At 39.3% G+C, this 23,309-nt stretch overlaps 2 protein-coding genes across 4 annotated transcripts in view; both read left to right on the top strand.

The window, feature by feature from the left end:
• LOC130838297 (zinc finger protein 208-like) overlaps nt 1–23,309 on the top strand; it is a 325,381-nt gene that overhangs the window by 265,968 nt on the left and 36,104 nt on the right.
• On the top strand, nt 13,348–23,289 carry LOC130838295 (zinc finger protein 525-like). Of its 3 annotated transcripts, XM_057711177.1 has the most exons (5): nt 13,348–13,378; nt 14,036–14,121; nt 16,991–17,117; nt 22,616–22,652; nt 22,751–23,289. In XM_057711177.1, exons 2-4 carry the CDS (start codon nt 14,107–14,109, stop codon nt 22,648–22,650), a joined length of 177 nt encoding a protein of 58 aa, XP_057567160.1. In that variant the 5' UTR covers nt 13,348–13,378; nt 14,036–14,106; the 3' UTR covers nt 22,651–22,652; nt 22,751–23,289. The 3 variants fall into 3 exon arrangements, with proteins under 3 accessions (XP_057567160.1, XP_057567158.1, XP_057567161.1); XM_057711175.1 differs by lacking the exons at nt 22,616–22,652; nt 22,751–23,289 and adding an exon at nt 18,977–19,141; XM_057711178.1 differs by lacking the exons at nt 22,616–22,652; nt 22,751–23,289 and adding an exon at nt 17,235–17,884.

The raw sequence follows: 23,309 nt of genomic DNA on the forward strand, positions 1-23,309 counted from the left end.
GAAAATGTTTCAACCGAAAAGCTGCCAATGCTTCAGGGATCCCTCTGGAAAGAACAACTAAGAGGTTGGCTACAGTCAAGTGCTTGAGGATCAAATCCGTGGACCTGGATCGGCCTCTTGTGAAGTAAAGGAAGAGAATACGGTAAATAAGAGAGAAATTCCCCAGAAGTCCTGCTACGGTCTGTAAGAAGAAGATTGTTCCAATTGCCAAGTCCTCGGTGGCCATTCTGTCAAATCCCAGGGAATGATATTCTTCTGAGCCCGAGAATCCTGCATGGGAATATGAGGCGGGACTCTGTATATCACAGGAACTGAAAGTGATCCTCCTCAATCCATATGCTTCACTTACAATAGTTCCCACTGAAAAAATAGTTATTTATATTTCTTTCCTTTAAACAGGTGATAGCTGAATGTATACCATTGAAAGGACTTTACAGAACACGGATCATTAAATAAAATGCATGTATGCAATACACCCTGCATTCTTCACAAACTCCTGTGAGGGTCAGTACTAATATCTTCTTTCAAAACATTAGGAATACTGAGGCATATGAAGTTTAATGATTTGTCCAAATTAAAAGCCTTTAATGAAAAAGGTGGAGATTAGAACCTTACTAGATTTGTAAAATAACAGTGCATTTAAACAGAAGGATATTTTTACAAAGGTAGATAGTTATGAATATTTATGTGTTTTCATACCCTGTCGTTTCATTTTAGGTTTGGTGGTATTTTAAGATATATGTTTGGTAATAGTTTCCATTTATTTTTAAATATTTAAAGTATGAGTAGTTTTAAGTATCTTAACGAAATGTGGACAAACTGATTGTAGTACAATTCTAGGGGCCTCCTCTATGAAAAATTGTATTTAAAAAAATGCACTCTAAGCTTTATATTGTTTTCTGTTTTTATTTTTTGGCCACGCTGCACGTGGGACTTAGTTCCCCAACCAGGGATTAAACACACACACCCTGTGTTGGATGTACAGAGTCCTAACCACTGGACCACCAGGGAAGACCTGCTTTATATTGGTTTTGAAACAGAAATACTGGTTGCTTTCATGACAGGAATGGAATGACATGTATTGGGGAATCACTGAAGACTGTGTCGTGCCCTGAACTATTATGATTCTGGAAATACCAGTATATGATAAAATAGTTTGGCATAGAAAATATATATTAATAACTCCTAATCATAAACTGACTTGTTAATTAACATGAAATTAAAAGTATTAACTATAAGTCAGTATTTCTAAAACATGTATCACATGTAACGAAAATGAAATTTTAAAAAATATCTTTATTTTACAAAATGAAATTGCAAAGCTTGAAACTATGAGAACATTTTTAAACCAGAGAATAGACATAGTATACTTTTGTGCCTAATAGCTGCTATCTGAAGCCCATTTTTGAAGTTACCTTGCTTCATTTATTTTTGTTTTTTACCTTGCTTTACATTCCTCTTCCCTATATTGATGGAAAATGGTCTGACCAAAATCAATCTACCATGGATATTTTCAGAAGAAAACAATTAATGTCTCTGTTAAACAGTTTATACACCCAGATTTAGCGAAAATATTCCTCTTCCAGCAATTGTCCATTGTATACAGTGTTTGTATACAAGATTAGATCAATCTTGTAGATTTATTCTAGTTTTTATTTATCGTGCCAGTGCTATTGACATGCATCTAGTAACCCTAAAAATATACTCCATGATCTGTAAGGTAACATGACTACAGATATATTTCTGAACTACAGTCATTGGTTACATTAAGCATCAGCTTTCATATCATTTGGATGAACCATTAACAAGCACTGCCATTAAGAGTTACAGTAAGACACATTAGGAGGCATAAGGAATTGTGGTCTGGCCTAGCATCCTTGCTCAGTTTAATCCTTGGCATTATTCCTCCTTCCTGTGTTGCCTGGCACTGGATTACTTCACCCCAGAAGAATTCCTTTCTCCTGTGTGATCACTTACCCAGACTCCTGATAACCCTCGTTTCTTGCAGATTCTTGCTTTCAGACTAAGAAAAAAAAGAAAAGAAAGCAAGAGAGAAATACTCAGTTGACTTGCCCTAGTTGCCTGGATAGTGAGTTCCGCGTGCTGGTCCGAGCACCCTGCTCCTGTGACAGCGAGGGAGGCGGCCAGACCACTAGATATGGGATTGTGATTCTGTGACCTCACCTCCCCTCAGAATTGCAATTATCTTTTCACCTGTAGCTGCAATGTGAGATAGGCTTGGGGAACTGAGAATATTTGTGAAAACCTTTTTCTCCCCAGTTGCTAATGACAAAACAACAATTAAAAGTTTGTACTTATCATCTCCAAAGGGGCTGTTCTGATGTTTGAGGAAGGCTATTTTCCCCGTGATCCCTGGATCACGACAGGGACTCAAATGGAAGCAGCAGGGAACACTGAGGTCTGCACATGAAGCCCTGGCAGGGAATTTCACGTGTCTCCTTGTGTGTTTCGCTACCCTGAGAAATGAGGCTACCCCCAAAGAGTTGTTTCCTATTCCTGAGACCACTGAACTTTGCCTTCATGTAGCTTATGAGCAGAGGTGGAACCAAATGAAGTACCTGAGAACAATTTTCAAAGAAGAACAAGTAAAAGGAAGAACAGAATGCAAGAATTTTTTGGGATTGTAGCACTTATATAGAAACCATTAGACTTTTTGGGGCATATTGTCAGTGAATTTGGAAATCTAGGTGATAAGGAAGATTTCTAGCAAATTGCAGTTTATGAATAGAGACTTTCCTTCCCATCCCATGTCAGGAATAGAAAGTCGAAACAAAAGAAAATCCATAGAAAAACAGAAACTTATAGACGTTTCTCACACATTTGAGCACTGAGATGAGATGGGTACATCGGCCAATTTTACAACTTTTTGCCTATCAGATACGTCAATGTTACATCCTAAATTCAAGAGCAAAGAGTGCATGCCAGTGATATAGGGCAGAGGGAGGAACCCCCAAATTAGGAATCAAGACTTTGATCCATGTCATTGAGAAACAGGAGGAAGGTTCTCAAGATTGCAAGGCCATAGTGTCGCCCTGTGGTCCTGCCAAGTCCCGGGCCATAGTCCAAAGCAAGAGGTGTCACTGGTGGCCAAAATATGTTGATACCTTCACTTGGATGATAAAAGAAAATAAGGGACCTGGGTTTTGCTCTCAGGCACTCTGACAAGATGGAGAAATCCCCTTGCCTCCACCTGGATCCTCGACTCCTTTTTTTTTTTTTTAATTTTTAAAAAATTACTGGCATGAATTTTACCATCTTTATATTGTGCAATGCTAGTTCTTTTTTTTTTTTTTTAATTTATTTTGGCTGCATTGGGTCTTTGTTGCTGCACACAGGCTTTCTCTAGTTGCAGAGAACAGGGGCTACTCTTCGTTGTGGTGTGCTGGCTCCTCATTGTGGTGGCTTTTCTTGTTGCAGAGCGTGGGCTCTAGGCACGCGGGGTTTCAGTAGTTGTGGCGTGTGGGCTCAGTAGTAGTGGCACACTGGCTTAGTTGCTCTGCAGCATGTGGGATCTTCCTGGAGCAGGGATCGAACCCGTGTCCCCTGCATTGGCAGGCGATTCTTAACCACTGCACCACCTAGGAAATCCCGACCTTTGACGCCTTAAAGAAAGATGATTAGAGGTGCAACCACTGTCTCCTGATGCCTAAAGGGGATCAGCGACCCTGTGCTCCCTTGGTGGTAGGAGAACATGAGGGGTACAGACATTCATGGGATTGTTAGCTACAATGCATGTAAGTGACTATAAATCTTGGGAACTCATACAAGAAGAAGGGGAATAGTGGTTTTGGGAGGTTTAGAGGAAGGTGCAGTAACTCATGACAGACAGGTAGAGTGTTTTGGGCCACCTTAGGTGCCCATGAAGGTGATTTCCACTGCTGAGTGCAAAATAGACATTGGCATTTTTTTCCTGCATGCATTACTGAACGTTGCTGACTAAGGGAGTATATGCCTCAGTAGAGACTGGAGCCAATTTAGTGTGAATTGTATTAGAGAAAGTGGCATTTGATGTTGTATTGCCGCCTTTAAAATTTGGGAGTGGGTGAAGGTGACTTTTGGAAACTATCAGAAGGAAATACAAGCATACCTAGTCTTATCGTGCTTCACTTAACTGTGCGTCATTGATATTGCGGATTTTTTTTTTTTTTAACAGAAGAAGGTTTGTGACAACCCTGCATTGAGCAAGTCTATCAGGACCATTTTTTTTCTGGGGCATTTGCTCACTTTGTGTCTCTGTGTCACATTTTGGCCATTTTCACAACATATCAAAATTTTTCGTTATTATGTGTGTGTTATGGTGATCTGTGATCAGTGATCTTTGGTGTTATTATTATGACTTTCTGAAGGCTTAGATGATGGCTAGCAATTTTTAGCAATAATGTAATTTTAAATTAAGGCACATACATTGTTTTTTAAGGCATACTGCTATTACATACTTAGTAGCTTACACTAGAGCATAAACATAACTTTTATATGCAATAGGAAACTAAAAAATTCTTGTGACTTTCTTTTAATAGTTGCTTTATTGCAGTGGTCTGGAACTGAAGCCACAATATTTTTGAGGTTGGCCTGTAGATTTTGCCCACACCCTGACTGTGCCTGGAGGCATATTCTTCCCAGAGCCTTGTGACAGAGCACAGGACAGCTGATACCCTTTTTCCTGCTTGTGACAATTTAATAGAGAACCTAGCCAAGCCATCAAATTTTTATCAAGAAATTATGAGAAAATTAAAGGGTGCTGTGTGAAGGTGCTAAGTTTGTGGTTATGTATGACAAGAATAGGAAACTAGTACACAGGGAAATAAATTTAATGATGAATATTTAAATGATAAAGTGAAAGTCTCCATTAATTATCCCAAGGCCAATCTTAGGTTATCTCCAGATTTAACAATTTTCATCAGTTTGAGGTGTTTCCCCCTTCTTATGCAATTTTAGAGTTTATGTGAAATTTATTTTTTTCTTTTCATTTGTTATTAAATATAATTGACATACAATCTATAAAGGTAAATAAACAGAGACCTCAATTAAAATAGAACCAGGAGGGCAGAAGTGGGAGCTTTCACACCCTATGAGGTTTTCAGACCCCAACAGGAAAAAGACAGACTCCTTCTTCTGGGCTGGTAAGAGCTCAGCCAATGAGAGACAGCCACACTCAGCCAATAAAAAACCATGGATTCTTTTACCATAGCCCTCCCAACTTCCATTTCCCTCTATAAATGTGTTCTACTCTCCATTTTTTTCAGGGGACTTACACATGCCTTACTAGGGTTGCAGACCCGAAACTGCAATTCTTTGCTGATTCCATATACAGTAATTCCCCTACATACGAACCTTCAAGTTTTGAACTTTGAAAGATGTAAACATGTGTTGGCATGTCCAATCATGTAAGTTAGTTCATGTGTCTGGCATAAATTGTCACGTGTGTGCATCCTCTACAAGAGGTTGTGCTTTTGTGTACTCTACTGTACAGTACTGTACTGTATAGAGTACAGTATCTTTATTTCATGCCTAGGTTGTCCAAAAGCAAGCATAAAAGCAGTGGTATATAGCCGATTGTGTTAGTTGGGTACCTAGGCTAACTTTGTTGGACTTACAAACGCACTCTCAGAATGGAACTCAGTTTGTATGTAGGGAACTTACTGTAAACCCAGTTTTTGCTGGAGAAATAACTGTCAGTCTATTTGTTTTAGGCCAACAGATATTATGTTAGTTTCACGTGTACAACACAGTGATGTGACATTTATATACACTACAAATTGATCACCATTGTAAGTCTAGTAACCATCTGTCATCATGCAGTTACTCCCGTATTATTTTTTTTCTTTTTTTTTTAAATTTATTAATTAATTTATTCATTTATTGGCTGCACTGGGTTTTCATTGCTGTGTGTGGGCTTCCTCTAGTTGTGGTGAATGGGGGCTACTCTTCGTTGTGGTGCGCAGGGGCTTCCTTATAGCTGTGGCTTCTGTTGTTGCGGAGCACTGGCTCTAGGCTCATGGGCTTCAGTAGTTGCAGCACATGGGCTCAATAGCTGTGGCTCACAGGCTCTAAAGCGCAGGCTCAATAGTTGTGGCACACGGGCTTAGTTGCTCCGTGGCATGTGGGATCTTCCCGGAGCAGGGATCAAACCCGTGTCCCCTGCATTAGCAGGTGGATTCTTAACCACTGTGCCATCTAGGAAGCTCCCACTCCCGTATTATTGACTATATTCTCTATGCTGTACATTTTATCCTCATGACATTTATTTTATAATCGGAAGTCTATACCTCTTGCTGATGAACATTCAATTGACAATCAAGTTAAGAGTTTAAAAGGGAATTTTATTTGAGCCAAATTGAGGATTATGACCCAGGAGACAGACTCTCAGAAAGCTCTGAGAACTGTTCTGCCTGTTGGAAGTCTAAGCCACAGTCATATATACATTTTTGAGACAACGGATGGTACTTCAAAGTGACATAGCGATATTTTATATAAAGTTCATCAAAATATATAGCCCAGGTAAACACATACAAAGTGAGCATTAAGACATTACGACCCTCACTAATTAGCAAAACTATGAGGCTGCAAATTACTGAAGAGGTTTAGGAACCTATTTGAGTAGAAATACCATAAAAATTATTGTTAAAAAGTTTACTTAAAAACTATTATCTCATTTACGTCATCTTAACTTACTTGTTCTTAACAATTATACATAGATTATTCATGAAAATTTTATGAGACATTAAAGAAGTCATCATCTTAAAGGTCTTTTGTTTTTGCTGACAAATTTTGTAACAGATAAACGTGAGCTTATTTGACTTTTGTTAGACACAGGTAGAGTAAATGTAATATACATAATACTGATACCTTTAAAGACATGTCTGTATTAATTTCACCAACAGAGTTAAACTAGCTGAAACTAAGTATTTACCAAAAATTATCCTAGATCATGTGAAATTGAAAAAATATTTGGCTTAATTTTATTATATTTTGGAGAATTTATATTTAATTGCTTGTCTAAGTCAATTAAATAAAGCTTCTTTTTTTACAAACTGACTTTGGCAGTACCATTTGGAGGGAAAAATATCTATAATGTATATATACAGATTTACATACATAAAGATAGACACAGGCAGAAATCTCAGAGTTTTTATTTAAAACTTTAGTAATGAATCAGGTACAATACAAAACTCACTAGATTATAAATAATAGTTGGAATAAATTAGGTTAACTAGCTGAGATGCCCAATGTCTTTTACTATTTTTTTGAGAAGATTTTTAAGATTTACATTTGCCCTTGACATGCACTTTTTTTTTAAGTAAATCTTTTCATTCTTCAGGGAAGAGGGATTTTTGAGTGACTATTTTTTTAAAATTTATTTATTTATGTGTGTATGTATGTATTTATTGGTTGTGATGGGTCTTTGTTGCTGCACATGGGCTTCCTCCAGTTGTGGTGAGTGGGGGCTGTTCTTCATCGTGGTGTGTGGGCTCCTCATTGCAGTGGCTTCTCTTGTTGCAGAGCACAGGCTCTAGGCGCACGGGCTTCAGTAGTTGCTGCATGTGGGCTCAATAGTTGTGGCTCATGGGCTCTAGAGCGCAGGCTCAATAGTTGTGGCACATGGGCCTAGTTGCTCCACGGCATGTGGGATCTTCCCGGACCAGGGCTCAAACCTGTGTCCCCTGCATTGGCAGGCAGATTCTTAACCACTGTGCCATCTAGGAAGTCCGACATGCACTTTTATTGAGCCTGTGATTTGGAGTTTAGAAAAGAAAGTCTTTATATCAGTTTGTGATTAAAGAGGCTTCTTTCCCTCTCTTTTTCTCCTTGAGTTTCACGTTCTATTGATTGAGCTAATCTAGGTTAATGTGGGCTGTGTTTACATTTTAAAGACATGATAAGATTTATAATTTTAAGGGACAAAGAGAGAAAAATCTAAGTTTTCTCCTAAGAGTTTTGGAGTATTTTTGTCTATTATCATAAGTCTTAGGGGATTTATTATTTAATTTTTTTCTTCTGATGTACAGGACAATTTTGCTTCAATACTCTGATCTTTTATAATATCTATAAGCATTGTGAGTGGAATAGGGGAGGTCTGGGGACTGGTAAAGATAAGTGGGCCTTGACTTGTTTCTAGAGTTGTATTTCTAGTTTTGTGGAGATTTTCAAGACAAAGAGAGTTGCTTCTATTAGCCTTTGAATATTGGCTTCCAGCTGATCTATTTCCTGATTATTTGCAGGAGGCCCTGGGTATTTGCTAAGGAGGCAGGGTAATGTTTCTTTTTAAATGAAGGGGAATTTATGTTGGATATATTTTTTAGGTCTAATTTCTGTTCTTTCATCTTAATAAGGCATTCCCTAAGCTTAGCCATTGTACTGTTTTTCCTTTCAATTTGATCCTTTCATATGTACCAATATGACACTGGTTTATAGTGAGAACTCTCATTAAAAAAAAACATATAGCCAATTTAAAGGATCCCTATCTGTTCATTAACAAGCAAATCTTAAATTATTTTCAAGTAGCAACTCAAACCAATAGGCTTTTTAAAAATAGCTTATCCAAATATGTAAAAACAAAGTCTCACAAGAAATTATGTTGTTCTCGTTAAGATCCAGAAAGTTCTCCCTGCCAGAGTTAGTCTAAGAAAATAAAAGTCCTTCATTGCTTTATGTGTAAGAATGGTGTAGTGAGAACCTTGTCTCCAGTTTCCCTTGAGAATGTGATGTCCTTCAACTCATAGACCTGCTAATCTGTGACATTGGGTAGGCTCTGCTGAATTGTTCATTCTTTTCCTGATGGGAGGAGAAAGGATCAAGGAGTCCCCAAGACTTATATAAAGATTTGGGCAAATCAACATTATAAGTTCATGTGGTTAAGCTGCAAGCAGCTAATAGCCCGGTAGAAACTAAAAGGAAATATGCCAGGACTTCCCTGGTGGTCCATTGGTTAAGACACTGTGCTTCCACTGCAGGGGGCACAGGTTCAATCCCTGGTCAGGGAACTAAGATCCCACATGCCGCATGCTGCAGCCAGAAAATAGAAAAATATCAAAATAAAAAAATAAAAGGAAAGATGCCTTGCTTACTAGCACATAGTCAGTTTCTCCCTCTGCACCTCCTGATCCCTCTGTCAGCCTACAACCTGACTTCAGCAGCTTTAAGCAACAAGCTATACGTGCTTCAATTTGGGGGAAAGCAGGTACTCAAACGTGAATAGCCCTGGTGGATACAGGTGCCATGCCACCATCATACTTGGTTACATGAGGGGAGGGGAGGCTCCGTGCCAAGGACTGTATAGTCAAGTGTGGTTGCAAAAAGGTAGAAATTTATGTAATTTATTTTTTTTATTTTTTTGGGGGTACACCAGGTTCAATCATCTGTTTTTATACACATATCCCCGTATTCCCTCCCTTCCTTGACTCCCCCACCTCGAGTCCCCCCCACCCTCCCTGCCCCAGTCCTCTAAGGCATCTTCCATCCTCGAGTTGGACTCCCTTTGTTATACAACAACTTCCCACTGACTATTTTACAGTTGGTAGTATATATATGTCTGTGCTACTCTCTCGCTTCGTCTCAGTTTCCCCTTCACCCCCCACCCCCTCCCATACCTCGAGTTCTCCAGTCCATTCTCTGTATCTGCATCCTTGTTCTTGTCACTGAGTTCATCAGTACCATTTTTAGATTCCGTATATGTGAGTTAGCATACAATATACAATATAATATTTGTCCTAAAAAGGTAGAAATTAAAAAAAAACAAACCCTAAACCAGGGTACTCTTTGGGATCTGGAAAGTGCAAGCAGGGAAGCCAGCACAGATCTTAGGGTGACAAGCATTAGAGAAGGAAAAAAAGAAGCCAAATTGAAGTTCACTCTCTTCTGACATCAAGACAGAGAAAAGAAGCATTTGCACCATCAATCACTGAGTACCAGTCTCTAGCCTGTGGAAATTTTTGTACTGTGAAATCCCATGAGGGACTGCTGATGCTATGGGTGGCACTGTTTTCTTTTTTTTCCTTGTTTAAGAACTTTTATTGAGATACAATTGACATACAATAAACTGCATATATTTAGTGTACAGTTTGATATTTTTTTCTTATTAGTAATGTGTATATGGCAATCCCAATCTCCCAATTCATTCCCCCCCAATCCCCCCCCCACTTTCCCCACTTCGTGTCCATATGTTTGTTCTCTACATGTGTCTCTATTTCTGCCTTGCAAACCAGCTGATTTGTACCATTTTTCTATAGTCCACATATACGTGTTAATATATGATATTCATTATTCTCTTTCTGGCTCACTTCACTCTGTTTGACAGTCTCTAGGTCAATCCATGTCTCTACAAATGTCCCAATTTCATTCCTTTTTACAGCTGAGTAATATTCCATTGTACATATGTACCACATCTTCTTGATCCATTCATCTGTTGATGGACACTTAGGTTGCTTCCATGTGCTGGCTATTGTAAATAGTGCTGGAGTGAACATTGGAGTGCATGTGTCTTTTTGAATTATGGTGTTATCTGGGCGGGTGGCACTGTTTTATTTAAGCTTCAATAGTCTGCTGTTAGTCTTCAAGAGCCATCTACTTGTTTCATGAGCCATACAAGGCTACTGTACAGAGAATTTGTTCGTATAAGCACTCTAGCTTCCGACATGTTATTAATTAAAGTGGTAATCTCTATTGGCCCATCAGGTATCCCATACTGCATCAGTCCTCATCCTGATGAACTTGCCAGACCATTGCCCCTGGTGGATTCAAGTCAGGTTTCTCATTGTCTTTCCAGCTTGTGGGTTGAGCTAAAATTAACTCTGTTTCCCAAGACAAAGTCCAGAATGATTCCCATGCATCTCATAGACAGTCAGCCTCATCACCTTTCCACATTTCTCCATCATGTTCAAGATAGAAACAGATTGAGTCTTACTGAATTCTGCACCAACAAATCCCACCTTACCACACACAGTCCTAACCACATTTTCCCACAGGAATACAATCTGTAGTTGCAGCTGCCCTCAGTGCCACCACCTTTCTTTCTGCATGTTTGCTTCCTGTAGGGATGGATTTCCCACACACTAGGGATAAAATTTAGCATCTAAACCACTCTGGCTGTTGTCTAATGGATGAGATTTCTGCTGGCCAAATAGATGCTGTAACCTGGTCTCAAAGCCCATTATGCTTATTCATAAATGTCTGTCAGTGGAAACTGCTTCAGTAAGCAGAGCCTTTATTGCCTCCAGCCAACACCTGTTGGCCTAAAGTAATAAAACGGCCACTTATTGTTACCAGCGAAATGAGTTTTTTCAGGAACAGAAAAGAATTGCAAACCAGGCATGTGATCTATTGTGAACCACAGGCAGTCTGGAGAACAAAGGAAAGGAACATTGTAGAGGAAAGGGGGAAGTAGGGAGGGACTGTTATAAACAGAGTCCATTGGAGGAAACTGGGAATTTTATGTGCAGTGGATTTTCATTGGCTGAAGTGTGACACTCTCTTATTGGCTACACTGTTGCTGGGCAGGGAGAAATTCTTCCTCCCTTCCTGGGTAGTAAGCTAACACACTTCCTCCTGCTAGAGATGCAAGGTACCTGTCTTCCTATTGGGTCTGCAAGTGACAGAGCAGTAGGGCATGAGAGATCCCCCTTCTGGCATCCTGACTCTAATGTCTTCCTTCCTTCCTTCTCTCCCTCCCTCCTTCCTTTCTTCCTTCTGCTCTCTCTCCCCCTCCCTCCCTTTATTATTTTTTTGGCCATGCCATGCAGCTTGTGGGATCTTAGTTCCCTGACCAGGGATTGAACCTGGGCCCCAGCAGTGAAAGCACCAAGTCCTAACCACTGGACTGTTAGGAAATTCCCATGATTCCAATTTTAAATGTGGTTTCTGTTTATTAATTTTCACACACCCTTACTCTGTTTGGGGACCTCAAGGAAGCACCTTACATTCTTTTATTAATTCCATTATTTGATAATTTCCTGGTAACGGAATAACTGGCCACCCACCCCATGGTCATAGGCAGTAATTACCTGTGAACATTCCAGGGAGATGCCAACCACAGAGTTTGGAGGAACTAGGATAACCCAAAGTGAGAAGGACCTGTCTACTATCACCTGGTTTGTCTTTGTTTTCTATGGTAGAAGAGCTCTTCAGGGCACTGCTTCTCAGATTCAGGTTTTATTTCCTGCTATACTTCCTGATAACCTTCACACACTTGAGGGTGACACACTCTCTTTATTTCTTTAGCCAAAGTTCTCACCAGGACCCAGTCCAGGAATGTGTCTCCTGTCTTCTCTGCTCTCTCCTGGAAGTGAAGAAATAGGTAAAGGAGAGGAGGAAAGAGAAGAGAAAACAGAATGTGTGGAGGTGGGAGAGTAGAAGAGGTGAGAAAGGAGAGGTGGGAAGAGTAGGAGAGGGAGAAAGCAAAAGTGGGGGATTTAAGGAGAGGAGGAGAGAGAACACAAGAGATGGGGGTGGGGACAAGAGGAGGAGGAAGAGAAGGAAGAGGGAAGGAGAGAAAGCAAGTGGGGTGGAGGGTGGTTGGGAAGGTGAGTGCAAAACAGTTAGTGTGACCAGCTCTCCCCACTTGCCTAGTAATTTCCAGTAATAGCACGAAAACTTCTGCTTCTTGGGAACTTGTTCAGTCCTGGAAGAAGCAGGACGACTGGTTGCTTGAGCCTCAGCAGCAATTACCAGAGATAGTCCGTCTGTAACCAACCGAATCCGGCAGAAGTAACAGTATGTTATTTCTGTGGTTGGGTTATAAGATACACTGTTGCTCCATCTCGGTCTCTCTCTTTCTGGAGTCACCGCCTCTGGGAAAAGCCAGCTGCCCTGTTGTAAGCAGGCCACTGGAGAGAAAAATAAGGCTTCCTCCCAACGGATCACCTGAGTGATCGCATTCCAACTTCCTTCACTTACGAGACACACATCTCCAACCACTCGCACAAAAAACTTTCGAATGTTGCCATTTTCGATTTGTTGAGGAAAACGTCTCAGCTTCCCGTACACGTGGCCCTCACAATTCTACTCTTTTGCCTTAAATTGTTCGAAACATTAACTTAGTACAGGCAGGAAGCAGCTCTGCCCCAGAGGAAATCAAAGAGATTTACAGTTATCAAGATGCAGAGAAAACCAGCACAACTGGACAGAAGGACCCACAGATCCGGAAACAGCCGGGGGCTGAGTGAGGGGAGGCCAGGCCCCGCCCCCACATTGACCCCGCCCCTACTCTGTGGCGTTTCCGCCTAGTCCCACCCACTCTCCTTATCACCGTTTCTCGTTGGACACAGCCCAAACACGGCCCCCTTTGTACCACCTCTTCCGCCCGCGCGTGCGCAGTGGCCCGCAGACCCGGAAGTGAATCGAAATGAGTGGCAGACGCCCTCGGGTGAGCGAGTTTCACTTTTTTTTTTGGTTTAAAACCCGGATTTCGTAGCCCCACAGACTCCTGTCCTCCACACCTGGGGGTCGGGGGGTTTCTATGGACGTTAAAAACTACGGTCCCAGTCTTCCCGGCCTCGGTGTGCCCCAGCGTCGCCGTGAGACGGTGTGAGGTCCGTTAGCTTAGCCGTGAGACGGTGTGAGGTCCGTTAGCTTAGCTGCCGGGTCCCTGCAGCCCGTGTCCGCTTCCGGTTAGTATCGCTCTAGGGTCCATATCCTCCTCTGGCAGTTCTGCCTTCGAACCTGTAGAGACCGCTGCTTAAAATGCTTTATTGACCGACCCCTCCGTCCCTGACACACCAAGAGGCGAAGGGCGCTCTGTTCTGTATGGAGTTTGGTCAGGGCCGGATCTATGGTTTGAAGACGGGTGGGAGGTGTCAGACCAGAACGTGTGGGCTTCACGAGAAGGGCAGCAAGTTCTGAAGAAAAGAAAAACGAAAAAGAAAAACCTCCTCGTTTGACTCTGTGTCCAGAATCCCTCCTGTGGCTGTCAGCGGAGGATTGTCTTTCCTACACGTTGAGGTCCTCCCTCTGTGTGTGGCTGTGTCACAGGAAGCGGGGTGTGTCTATTCTAAGCGTTGAATAGCCTGTTTTCAACACTTAGGGTTCACTTCTCAAGACAGAGGTTACCTGAGAAGGAAGCCCAGAGGAAGAGGAAAGAAAGAGGAGTCAGAAATGACCCGTTCCCAGGTAAGAGCCACATTCCTCATTGTTTGTTCTGTCCCTCTTTCCTGAAATGCTGTTTTTTACTTGATCATCTTCTCAAACTCTGAAATATCCTGCCTCATACACGAATACAAGTTCGTGTTTGCTTGAACTCGCCCAGGGCCATCATTCTAAGGGACACATTGGACTCTTGCACATCAGTGTGGCAAAACGCAGAGCACTGTCAACAAAAGAAGCTCACTCAGGCTTTAAAGTCCAGTTTTTTATTGGGGTTTTACTACACAGGCATCATTGATAAGAATCTGCAGCATTCCCCCTTCTTCAGAGGTGGACTAATATCACCTGGCTCAAAGCCCCAAACCTCTAGTCACTAGTCACTTGGATGGTTTTTGTGAAATGGCCAGCCCCCCAACCTGAGTCATCCCATTAACAAACTAGGGGCCCGCCATAAGTCATCTTTTTTTTTTTTTGGCACACGGGCTTAGTTGCCCCGTGGCATGTGGGATCTTCCTGGAGCAGGGATCGAACCCATGTCCTCTGCATTGGCAGGCGGATTCTTAACCACTGCGCCACCTAGGAAGCCCCATAAGTCATCTTGTTAGCGTAAATTATCAGGGTCCACCATCAGTAATAAAGACACTGCAATCACTAAGGAAATTCCAAGAGTTAAAATGTTAACTTCCAGAAACTGGAGACCAAGGCCTGCCAAATTCTTTATTAGACAGCAGTGAAACCCAAATCTTTCCTTTATGCCCTCTGATTTTTGATCTTGCTTTCGAATACCTCATTTCTTGCACAATTACAAAATATTAGGACTAAATGCAATATTGTTCAAAATAATGTCCAAGTCTGTCTTTAGTTGAGATTCTTTGGATATCTTGTAGCTCTTTTATTTCACTTATTTTAAAGTTTCAGGTAGTATATGCAGTAATAGCTTCATTTGTAATTTGGCAGGGCCCTCTATTTAGGTTTTTTCTTTTTTTAATTCAAAATTGTATTGAGTCTCCTAGATACAGCAGAGACTTTTATTTGAGAAATCCATGTTTCTTTTGAGTTTGAATTGCTCTGAATCTGCAGTCACTGAGGTCTTTATGTCACCACATTTTCCAAGTAAGAATTGTGATTTTCAGACTTTATGTCCTTTAGTAAGTTTTATAGTTTCTTCACGTAGGTCTAGAAATGTGTTGTAAATAGGCGTCATGGTATATTTGCTAATGGAAATGCAGGCTATTTCTTGTATTGTTTGTATTGTTTTAAATTACTGTTACTAAAGAAGAAAAATTATTTTCAGTATGTTGTCATTACTTCTGATAGTTAACACACGTTTTTCTAGGTTGCCATCATGTCATCTGAATAATAACATTTCCAACTCTTTGACGCTATTTTTGTGTTTCCTTCTTTTCCCTCTTCTGCTGGTCCCAATTCTGGCATAATATGCAATGGTGAATGGCAGGAGCCCTGGTCACAATATGCCCTTGTGTCAGCCTCATCATCAGTGGAAATGCTTCTTCCATTATATACTGTTGATCATGGTGTTTGCTGGAATTGTCTTGCTTAATAACACTTTCAAGTTCCTATTTGGCATGATTTTTAATTATCCAAAAATTTCTTTAAAACTCTGCTTTTATAAATCTTTTTTCTATTTTAATCTGTTAAAATATAGTATTAATAAATTTCCTACTCTTCAATCATATATGTATTTAGTGGAGATTGAAGGTAAAACTTTCTATATTTTTTTAAATTTTTGTAGTTTTTTTACACTAGGAAAAGATAGAATAATGTTGACAACAACCTAATTAGAATTAAGTACAATTTATAAATGTTTATTTTACCAAAAATGCTAAAATACACATGAGTTTTAAAAAAATGATAGATTTAAAAAAATTATTCCAAAAGATCTGTCATTTACAGACGATTGCTTTTTTTGGAAGTGTGTTTATGTGCGTGTGTGTATTCAAACAGAAACCTATGGTATGTATAAAAGACACATCATCATTTCACGAATAACTTTTATATTTATTTTAACCTTTGAAAAGTATTCTTACATATTTTCCATGGCCTTAGATTTTTCTCTACACTATTACGTTGGTGAATTAATAGTAGTAAGGAGCGAAAAAACCTTATGTGCACAAATGTGTATGTATATAATGATCTTTTATGCAGTTTCATGTTGTTAACTTTGAACTTGCTTCACATTTTCTCATTTAGGAATCCCACTCTCACTGCACTTTTAATGCTGCTTAATCATTTAACTGTGATTCTTTAGGTTCAATTCTAAATTCTGACCACCTACTTCAGGTACTGGTTCTGCCATTTCTTAGCTGTGTGACCTGAGGTGAGTCTCTGTGACACAGTTGTCTCCTCTACAAGGTGGGAACAGATATTTCTCTAATGTTACTACATAAAATAGCCCACATTTAGAGTAATGCTTAGTACATGGTAAATGTTGAAAATCTTTTTGTCTTTGCTGTTATAATCATCACCAGAATTTTTAGATTCTATATTTTCTTTAAAGCCACTGTAAACTTTGTAATCCCTGAAGACACCACTTATGCTCCAGCTCATCAGAGAAATTAAATATCATTGGTGTGTAGAATGTACTACCTAGCACTTCTATATAGACCACCTTCTGATAATGAATTTTTTATTTATAGATTTCTTTTACTGTCCACAGAATGTCCAATGCACAGTGATTTTGTGGATTTTATGCTCTGTGGTTGAAAAGTATAATAACACAGAATTAGAGATATATGATTTGCTCCAAATTATCTTGCACTGATCTGTCAAAACACTCACTACAATCAAATCAATCCTTGCACCTCTCTCCTAGCATTTTTTGTGAAGGTAAGAACTCTCCCCATGGTCCCTTAGTGAAATGTGTTTTTCGTTATAGGTGCTGTTGACCTTCAAGGATGTGGCCATTGAATTCTCTCAGGAGGAGTGGAAATGCCTGGACCTTGCTCAGAGGGCCTTGTACAGGGATGTGATGTTGGAGACCTACAGGAACCTGGTCTCTCTGGGTGAGGATAACTTCCCTCTGAAAGTTGGGATCTGCCCTGTATATCATTACATTTTTCCTTTGAGAGTCTCTGGGGAACCCTGCTTTGCTGACTGACTTTTAGATCCTTGTTTTTCAGGGGGGATCTGAAGCTGTGTTGATTCAGAAATGAAAAGCTTCATGATGTGGGATCTGGACTTTAACCTTTCCCTTTCTTCAGATGATCTGCCAACTTTACACTAGATTAGTGATGCTTGTGCAACCTGAATAATCACAAAACCTTGTAGTAAAATAAAAAAAATGATTTCCTGGTTTTTCTCCTATACTTTTGATTCAGTAATTCTTGGAAGAGAGCTAGATGTCTAAATATTCTTTAAGCATTCTGAAAAAGGCATTCAGTAGACAAATTAGTGAAATGTTTTTGTAGGTCCACCTGTAATATCTTCTCATCTTAGCTGAACAACGGGCTGGGTTTATATTCTGGAAAAGCCCCAGCACATCATGTTTCTGATCTTAATATTTTTTCTACTTTGGAGCAAGGGAAAGAGCCCTGGGCTGTGGAGGGTGAGGTAAAAATAGGGGGAAAACCAGAAAGGTGGTAATGTATCAAAGATGTGAACACTGGTAAGAGCGCAGATGGTCAAAGAAGAAGCTACTTCATCAAATATTGTTTGAGAAAATTTCCCCGAATAAGAGAGGTCTGTGGGAAAAGAAAAGTACTTGTGAGCAGTCACAGGAAATCTCCTCTTATTACTCTGTTCTGCAGTCATGCAAAAAGTTACCCTCCAACCTTCCAGTGGTGTTTCAGCTGTTGCAGAGACAAAGACAAAGTCTTTTTCATGACCCATAACACTGTATTATCTGGCTCCTGTGACCTTTTTGGTCCCTTGGCTTTGAGAGCGATGAGGAGGGCTGTTTCAGAGGGACCCTGTTTCCCCTTGGGTCTCCCCTTTTGTACTCAGTTCCATCCAATTCCAACTGATCCTTCAGTTCCTCTGTAGTCCTGACTCCAGGGCCTGACCAGGTTTCCATCCTCATTTCCCATATTTGGGAGACCTTCTTAGGAGATGGAAAAACATTGGCTTCTCTTCCATTGAATTTGGGTCCCTGAGCAACTGCGTGGGACTGTCTCAGGGCTTGTCTGCTTCATCAGGCTGCACAGCCATTTCCTTCGGTGTGCTTTTGCCACATGTCAGGAGTGTATAATACGGCAGTGGGGTGGATCTTCTGAGATTGTTATACTCAACAGTACTGTAAAGACAGTGGACCCCGAGATTGTCTCTTTGAAACCCAGTCCCACGTGGAGAGCATATCTGTCATTCAGGCACTCAGTCTGGGGTCTGTGGGCAGAGCACATAGCTCCTTTTAAAGGACCCTGCAAAATCTGACCTCCTTGCTTTACTTCCATACCTTGTCTTTGTCTCCTTCTAGCGCTCTACCTAGTCTGGGAATGTAGACAAACCTTGGCTTTTCCAGATCTCATATTCTCCTAAGTTTGCGTCATTTTGCCTTTCTGAAATTGAAATATCATCGTCATTTTCTGCTGTGATAACCCACTTTAGATGATGGACAAGTGGTGGACTTACCTATGGAGGGAGTTTACTGGGTAACAGAAAATTTTTGAAGGAGAACACTTTGATTAACATACTACAGTGCCATCCTGCTACTTACAGAAGTGCCCATTAAGCCGCTGAGTGGAGTGGCCACAAATCCTAGGCTGCTGAAGTAGGAAGTATCAGGAGGGTCTGACCAGTACGTGGTTGTCGCTGTCTTCTGCTCTTTGTAGAGTGTTATTCTGTCTTTGAAGGATAGCGTGGCATCGTTGATCAAATACCCCATTCCCTTTGAGCCAGCAATCACAGGCATACACATTTATCCCAGGGAGAACATTGTCACAGCTGTGTATCTGTGAGGCGCTGGTCAAACTGTTCTTCAGGCCAAATTGTTCCTCCCGTGCGTGCACATTGTTCAGTCTCCTTCAAACAAATATGATTGCTGTGCATCATATTGAAGGAACTTAGGAAGGTAAGTGATGCCTCCATTTTTTAACTCTTCCCCAATTTGTTATGTTTAAGCCACTGCCATTTTCATCACGCACATATCCATGTATTATGAGTGAACTTTAAAAAACTTATTTAATCATTAATTACATTTTTTTGATGACACTCAGAATTCCTTTTTGTTTGTATAATTAGTGGGGCTGTTGGATCAAGTGATAACTATTTTTAATATATTTTACAAGATTTCCTTCTTGAGTGTTGAAGGTTATGGCTTTTCCCAAAATTTATTCACTCCTGAATTATGTGAAAAAAAAATGTCTCAGTCCCTTAATTTTTCTTTCACCTGATTTAGTATCTACTATTCAGGTACCTTTTTCTCAAATTGATTGGATTTTAAAAACTGGGCATATTGGATATTTTGAGAATATATATATTTTTAAAATTAAGTTACTGTGTTCATCCCAGAAAATACCATTAAGTTGATATTCTATACTTTGTATAGGGCTTTAAGCTTTTCTTTGCTTTTTCTATAGTATATCTTGAGTTTTCTAAATACAACTTCTTGGATTTTATTTGAATTTTATTGACTTTTTATATTTTGCTACAAATGCTTTATTCTAATAGTTAATCTCTCTGTCTAGATTCCTGTTTTTACATCTTGGTGTACTAAACTAATTTTTAAATATCTCATTGTATTTTATTGGGAACTTAGCCAATCTCATCCACTCCACATATGTCCTCATCACTATTGCTTGTAACACTTGTGTTTTCCACAAAATTTCTAATGTTTTGGAAATTACATTCTTCAGTTAACACTTGGTGGCTGTTTTGATCCTCATGTTTTAAACTGGATCCCGTAAAAAGTTCACGTGGTCCTTGTTCACTCACATCCCAGTGCTCTCCTGTTCTCTGGCTATGGTCAACTGCTAATGTTACTGACCATCTCTTTGCATGTTGACCTCTGACATGGCACTGCCAGAAGCTGTTTCTACAATCTCCTGCTACTAACAACTGCCCTTAGTAGAATCCATTCCCCACTGTGAGTGATTCAGTCATTTTCCACTTGAGGTTGCTTATGTTCTAATGATCATTATGAAGTCCAAATTTATTAATTTTGGATAAGTACATGTTACTTTCCATTGATTCATAATAACTATATACCTACTGCTATGTATATTAAGAGCATTCCTCATCTCATGTCTCTATGTTTGAGATTGTATTGAGATCCAAATATATGATTTCAGATAATTAGAGGAGGCTAGCAAAATAAACACTGTTATCTTTATATAACAAACAAGGACACAGCCTCCAAAAGGTTAACATGCCCAAATTGGTGAATTTCTATTTATAAAATATGTCATTAATAATTTGGTTGGTATGTTATTTCTTTTTAGCTAAAATAATCACATCTTCCCTAAAGTTCAAACCTTGACAGAAACCTGCTGTTGACTTTGTTTCCCTTCAACAAACTCTTTGTCCTCATCTTGCACTCACGGTCCCCCTCCATTGCTGGATTCTTGACAGTTTCATTGCATCTGCATGTGTGTGTACAAAGTGGATTTATTCATCCACCTCTTGATGGCCGTTTCCAGAATTTTGCTTTTGATACCTGTTAACATTTTTGTACATATCTCATGAAATAGTCAAGACTCTTGAGCCTATAAATAGAAATCCAAGGCTATTCATTTTGACACATTCCAGGGCAAATAGTAGAAGTGTGGTAAATCTGTATTCCTCCCACTGTATCACACTGACTCCGTTTTAATCTCTTCCGTTATTCCCCCACACGCATAGTATATTTCCCACAGGATGGGTCAGTGTATTCTTTTTTTCACTGTCCCAGCACAGTTGTAAGCACAAGCTATGTTCTTCAACCTTTCCTCAGATTGTTTATTGCTCTGGATGGAGCATACTGTTGCTTCCTTAGCATGTTGATTTTAGCCCCTGGACATCCAGGTTTCCTCAGAACTCCCTACCCTTACCTCTTCCCCCACCCTGTGTAAAGATGTCTACTCTTCCAGAGGACAGCTTGATCTGGACAGCACCATGATCTACTAGCTGTCTAAGTCAACATATCCAGCAAGTGGTGACTCGGATGCCGTTACCCAGGAGAGAGATCTCAGTAACTCTGTTAGTAACACAGCTGCCTTCCTGTGATTTTCTTGAAGCATTTCTCTCTATGCTGCCGGGATTTCTATGACCTTTGTGCTTACTTCCTGAGTGGGTGGTGGTGCGTAAGAACATAAGATCTGAGCCTGCAGGCCAGGTTCAAATCATGACTCTCAAATGTACTTTCTGTGTGAATTATTATTGGATACATAAACCCCACGAGCCATTGTTTTTTACCTGAAAAGTTACGATACTTTACCTCAAGAATATTTAAATAATATTTATGCCTTTAGAGGCCTTAGAACATTGCATGGCTTATAGTAAATAATGAAAATGTAGCTTTATTTACTAAGATTCTTAAGCTTTCTCTTATGTTTACTAAGATTTACCTTTACTTGCATTATATTTTGTATGTATTGATCTTGTCATTTATTCCATATCAGTGTTGTCTTTGACCTTAGTTAATACATTTTCAAAGCACATACTCTGTAGTACATGTATTTTGTGACTGCAGAATTGCATACTTAAAGGTTTCTCTATAGTTAGGAAATTGCTCTTTTTTATTGACTATTATTTAACTACAGGCATGAAATCATAATTCTTATTTGTGATTATTTCCCCAGTTCTTAGCCTTTAATATATTATGTATTTTCCTGAACTGGATATTTCAAAAGTCAGTGGTTCTTAACATATTTTCCAATTCTCATCTTATATAGTCCTTTAGAATAGAAGTTCTTTCTTTTTCTGAAGGAAGAAGTGTTTAGAATACCATGAATTACATTTTGTATAATTGTATTTACTTATTATTTATCTTCTGGATTTGTCTTGGGTTTCTCAAATGTTTGATTTTTAAAAATTATGATTTATAGGTAATGGGTTTTCAGTATCTTGTGTATTATGACTGTCATACACTAGTTGTTAATTTTTCAAAATGCCTACTCTGTGTGAGTATAGACACAGGAATATACTCATGATATTTGGAATTCAGAACAATATTATGTTATTCTTACAATGATTTTAAATCAGGTTCTTTCTTATATTCTAGTTTTATTTTGTACTTGTGAATAGCCCCTTATCTGACTAACTTAGATAAGTTTGTTAGAGAGTATTTACCATTACAGTATATAATGTTCTGCTTTAGCCTTTATCTGGATACAGTAATTATACAGTAAATATGTTAATATGATATTGTTTTTCTTCAAATATGAGGCATGTGTCTACTGACAATTGGTGTGTACTTTGGGCTGATAACAGAAAGGTACCACTTGTTTCAGTGCCTATGTAAATTTTCATACTGTGAGTGGTTTGATTACAAGGTGTTGTAACTTGGCTTTCCTACAAATAATTTTGTCTACCTGTAATCACCCTTTCTTTATTGAGGAATCTTATTCTGTTTGTATTCCTAATACAGGCATGCTACGGTTGAGGAGTTTAAGTAATACTTAACTGTAAGTATTACTTTTGGTCTAATACTATGTTTTCAGTATAAAATATTTATTTTACAACTATAGTTAATAGGAAACCCATGGTTCTTTATACCTTTCAGATATCTCTACTAGATGTGTGATCAAGGAATTGTCACCAAAAGAGACTATTAACAAAGGAGAGTCATTCCAAACGTTGATGTTGGGAAGACACAAAAGAAGTGACATCAAGGATTTTGATTTCAGGGAAGTCCAGCAAAATATGCATTAGTTTGAGAGTCATTGTGGTTATGATGAAACAAATTACAAAGGAGTTATTACAACCTATAACCAAAATCTCACTAGTAGAAGAGATCAACAACAGAACAAATCCTGGAATAATTTCCCTCTAAAAGAGAGTTTCTGTAAGAAAAAGTACTTACCAATATTATAAACATGAGAAGTCATATATAAAGTATTTGTTAAAACTAAAAAATAACATAACCTATGCAGAAAACACATATACAGTATGTTTTGAGAATGGAATTGGATTAAGGTTTCAATCTCATCTGGCTGAATTTCAGAAGTTTCAAACTGAAGAGAAAATTCATGAATGTAATCAAGTTGAGAAGTTGATCAGCAGTAGTTGCTTTACCACTTCAAAGAACTCTTCCTAGTGTCAACATCAACATTTGAAATAAA

Source organism: Hippopotamus amphibius, chromosome 16, assembly GCF_030028045.1.
Source record: "Hippopotamus amphibius kiboko isolate mHipAmp2 chromosome 16, mHipAmp2.hap2, whole genome shotgun sequence".
Taxonomy (NCBI): domain Eukaryota; kingdom Metazoa; phylum Chordata; class Mammalia; order Artiodactyla; family Hippopotamidae; genus Hippopotamus; species Hippopotamus amphibius.

Excerpts from the sequence above, each read along its gene's own strand:
- LOC130838295 (XM_057711175.1), top strand. Across the intron at positions 17,118-18,976 it reads CAGGAACCTGGTCTCTCTGG|GGAGAACATTGTCACAGCTG; the intron begins GTGAGGATAACT and ends CATTTATCCCAG.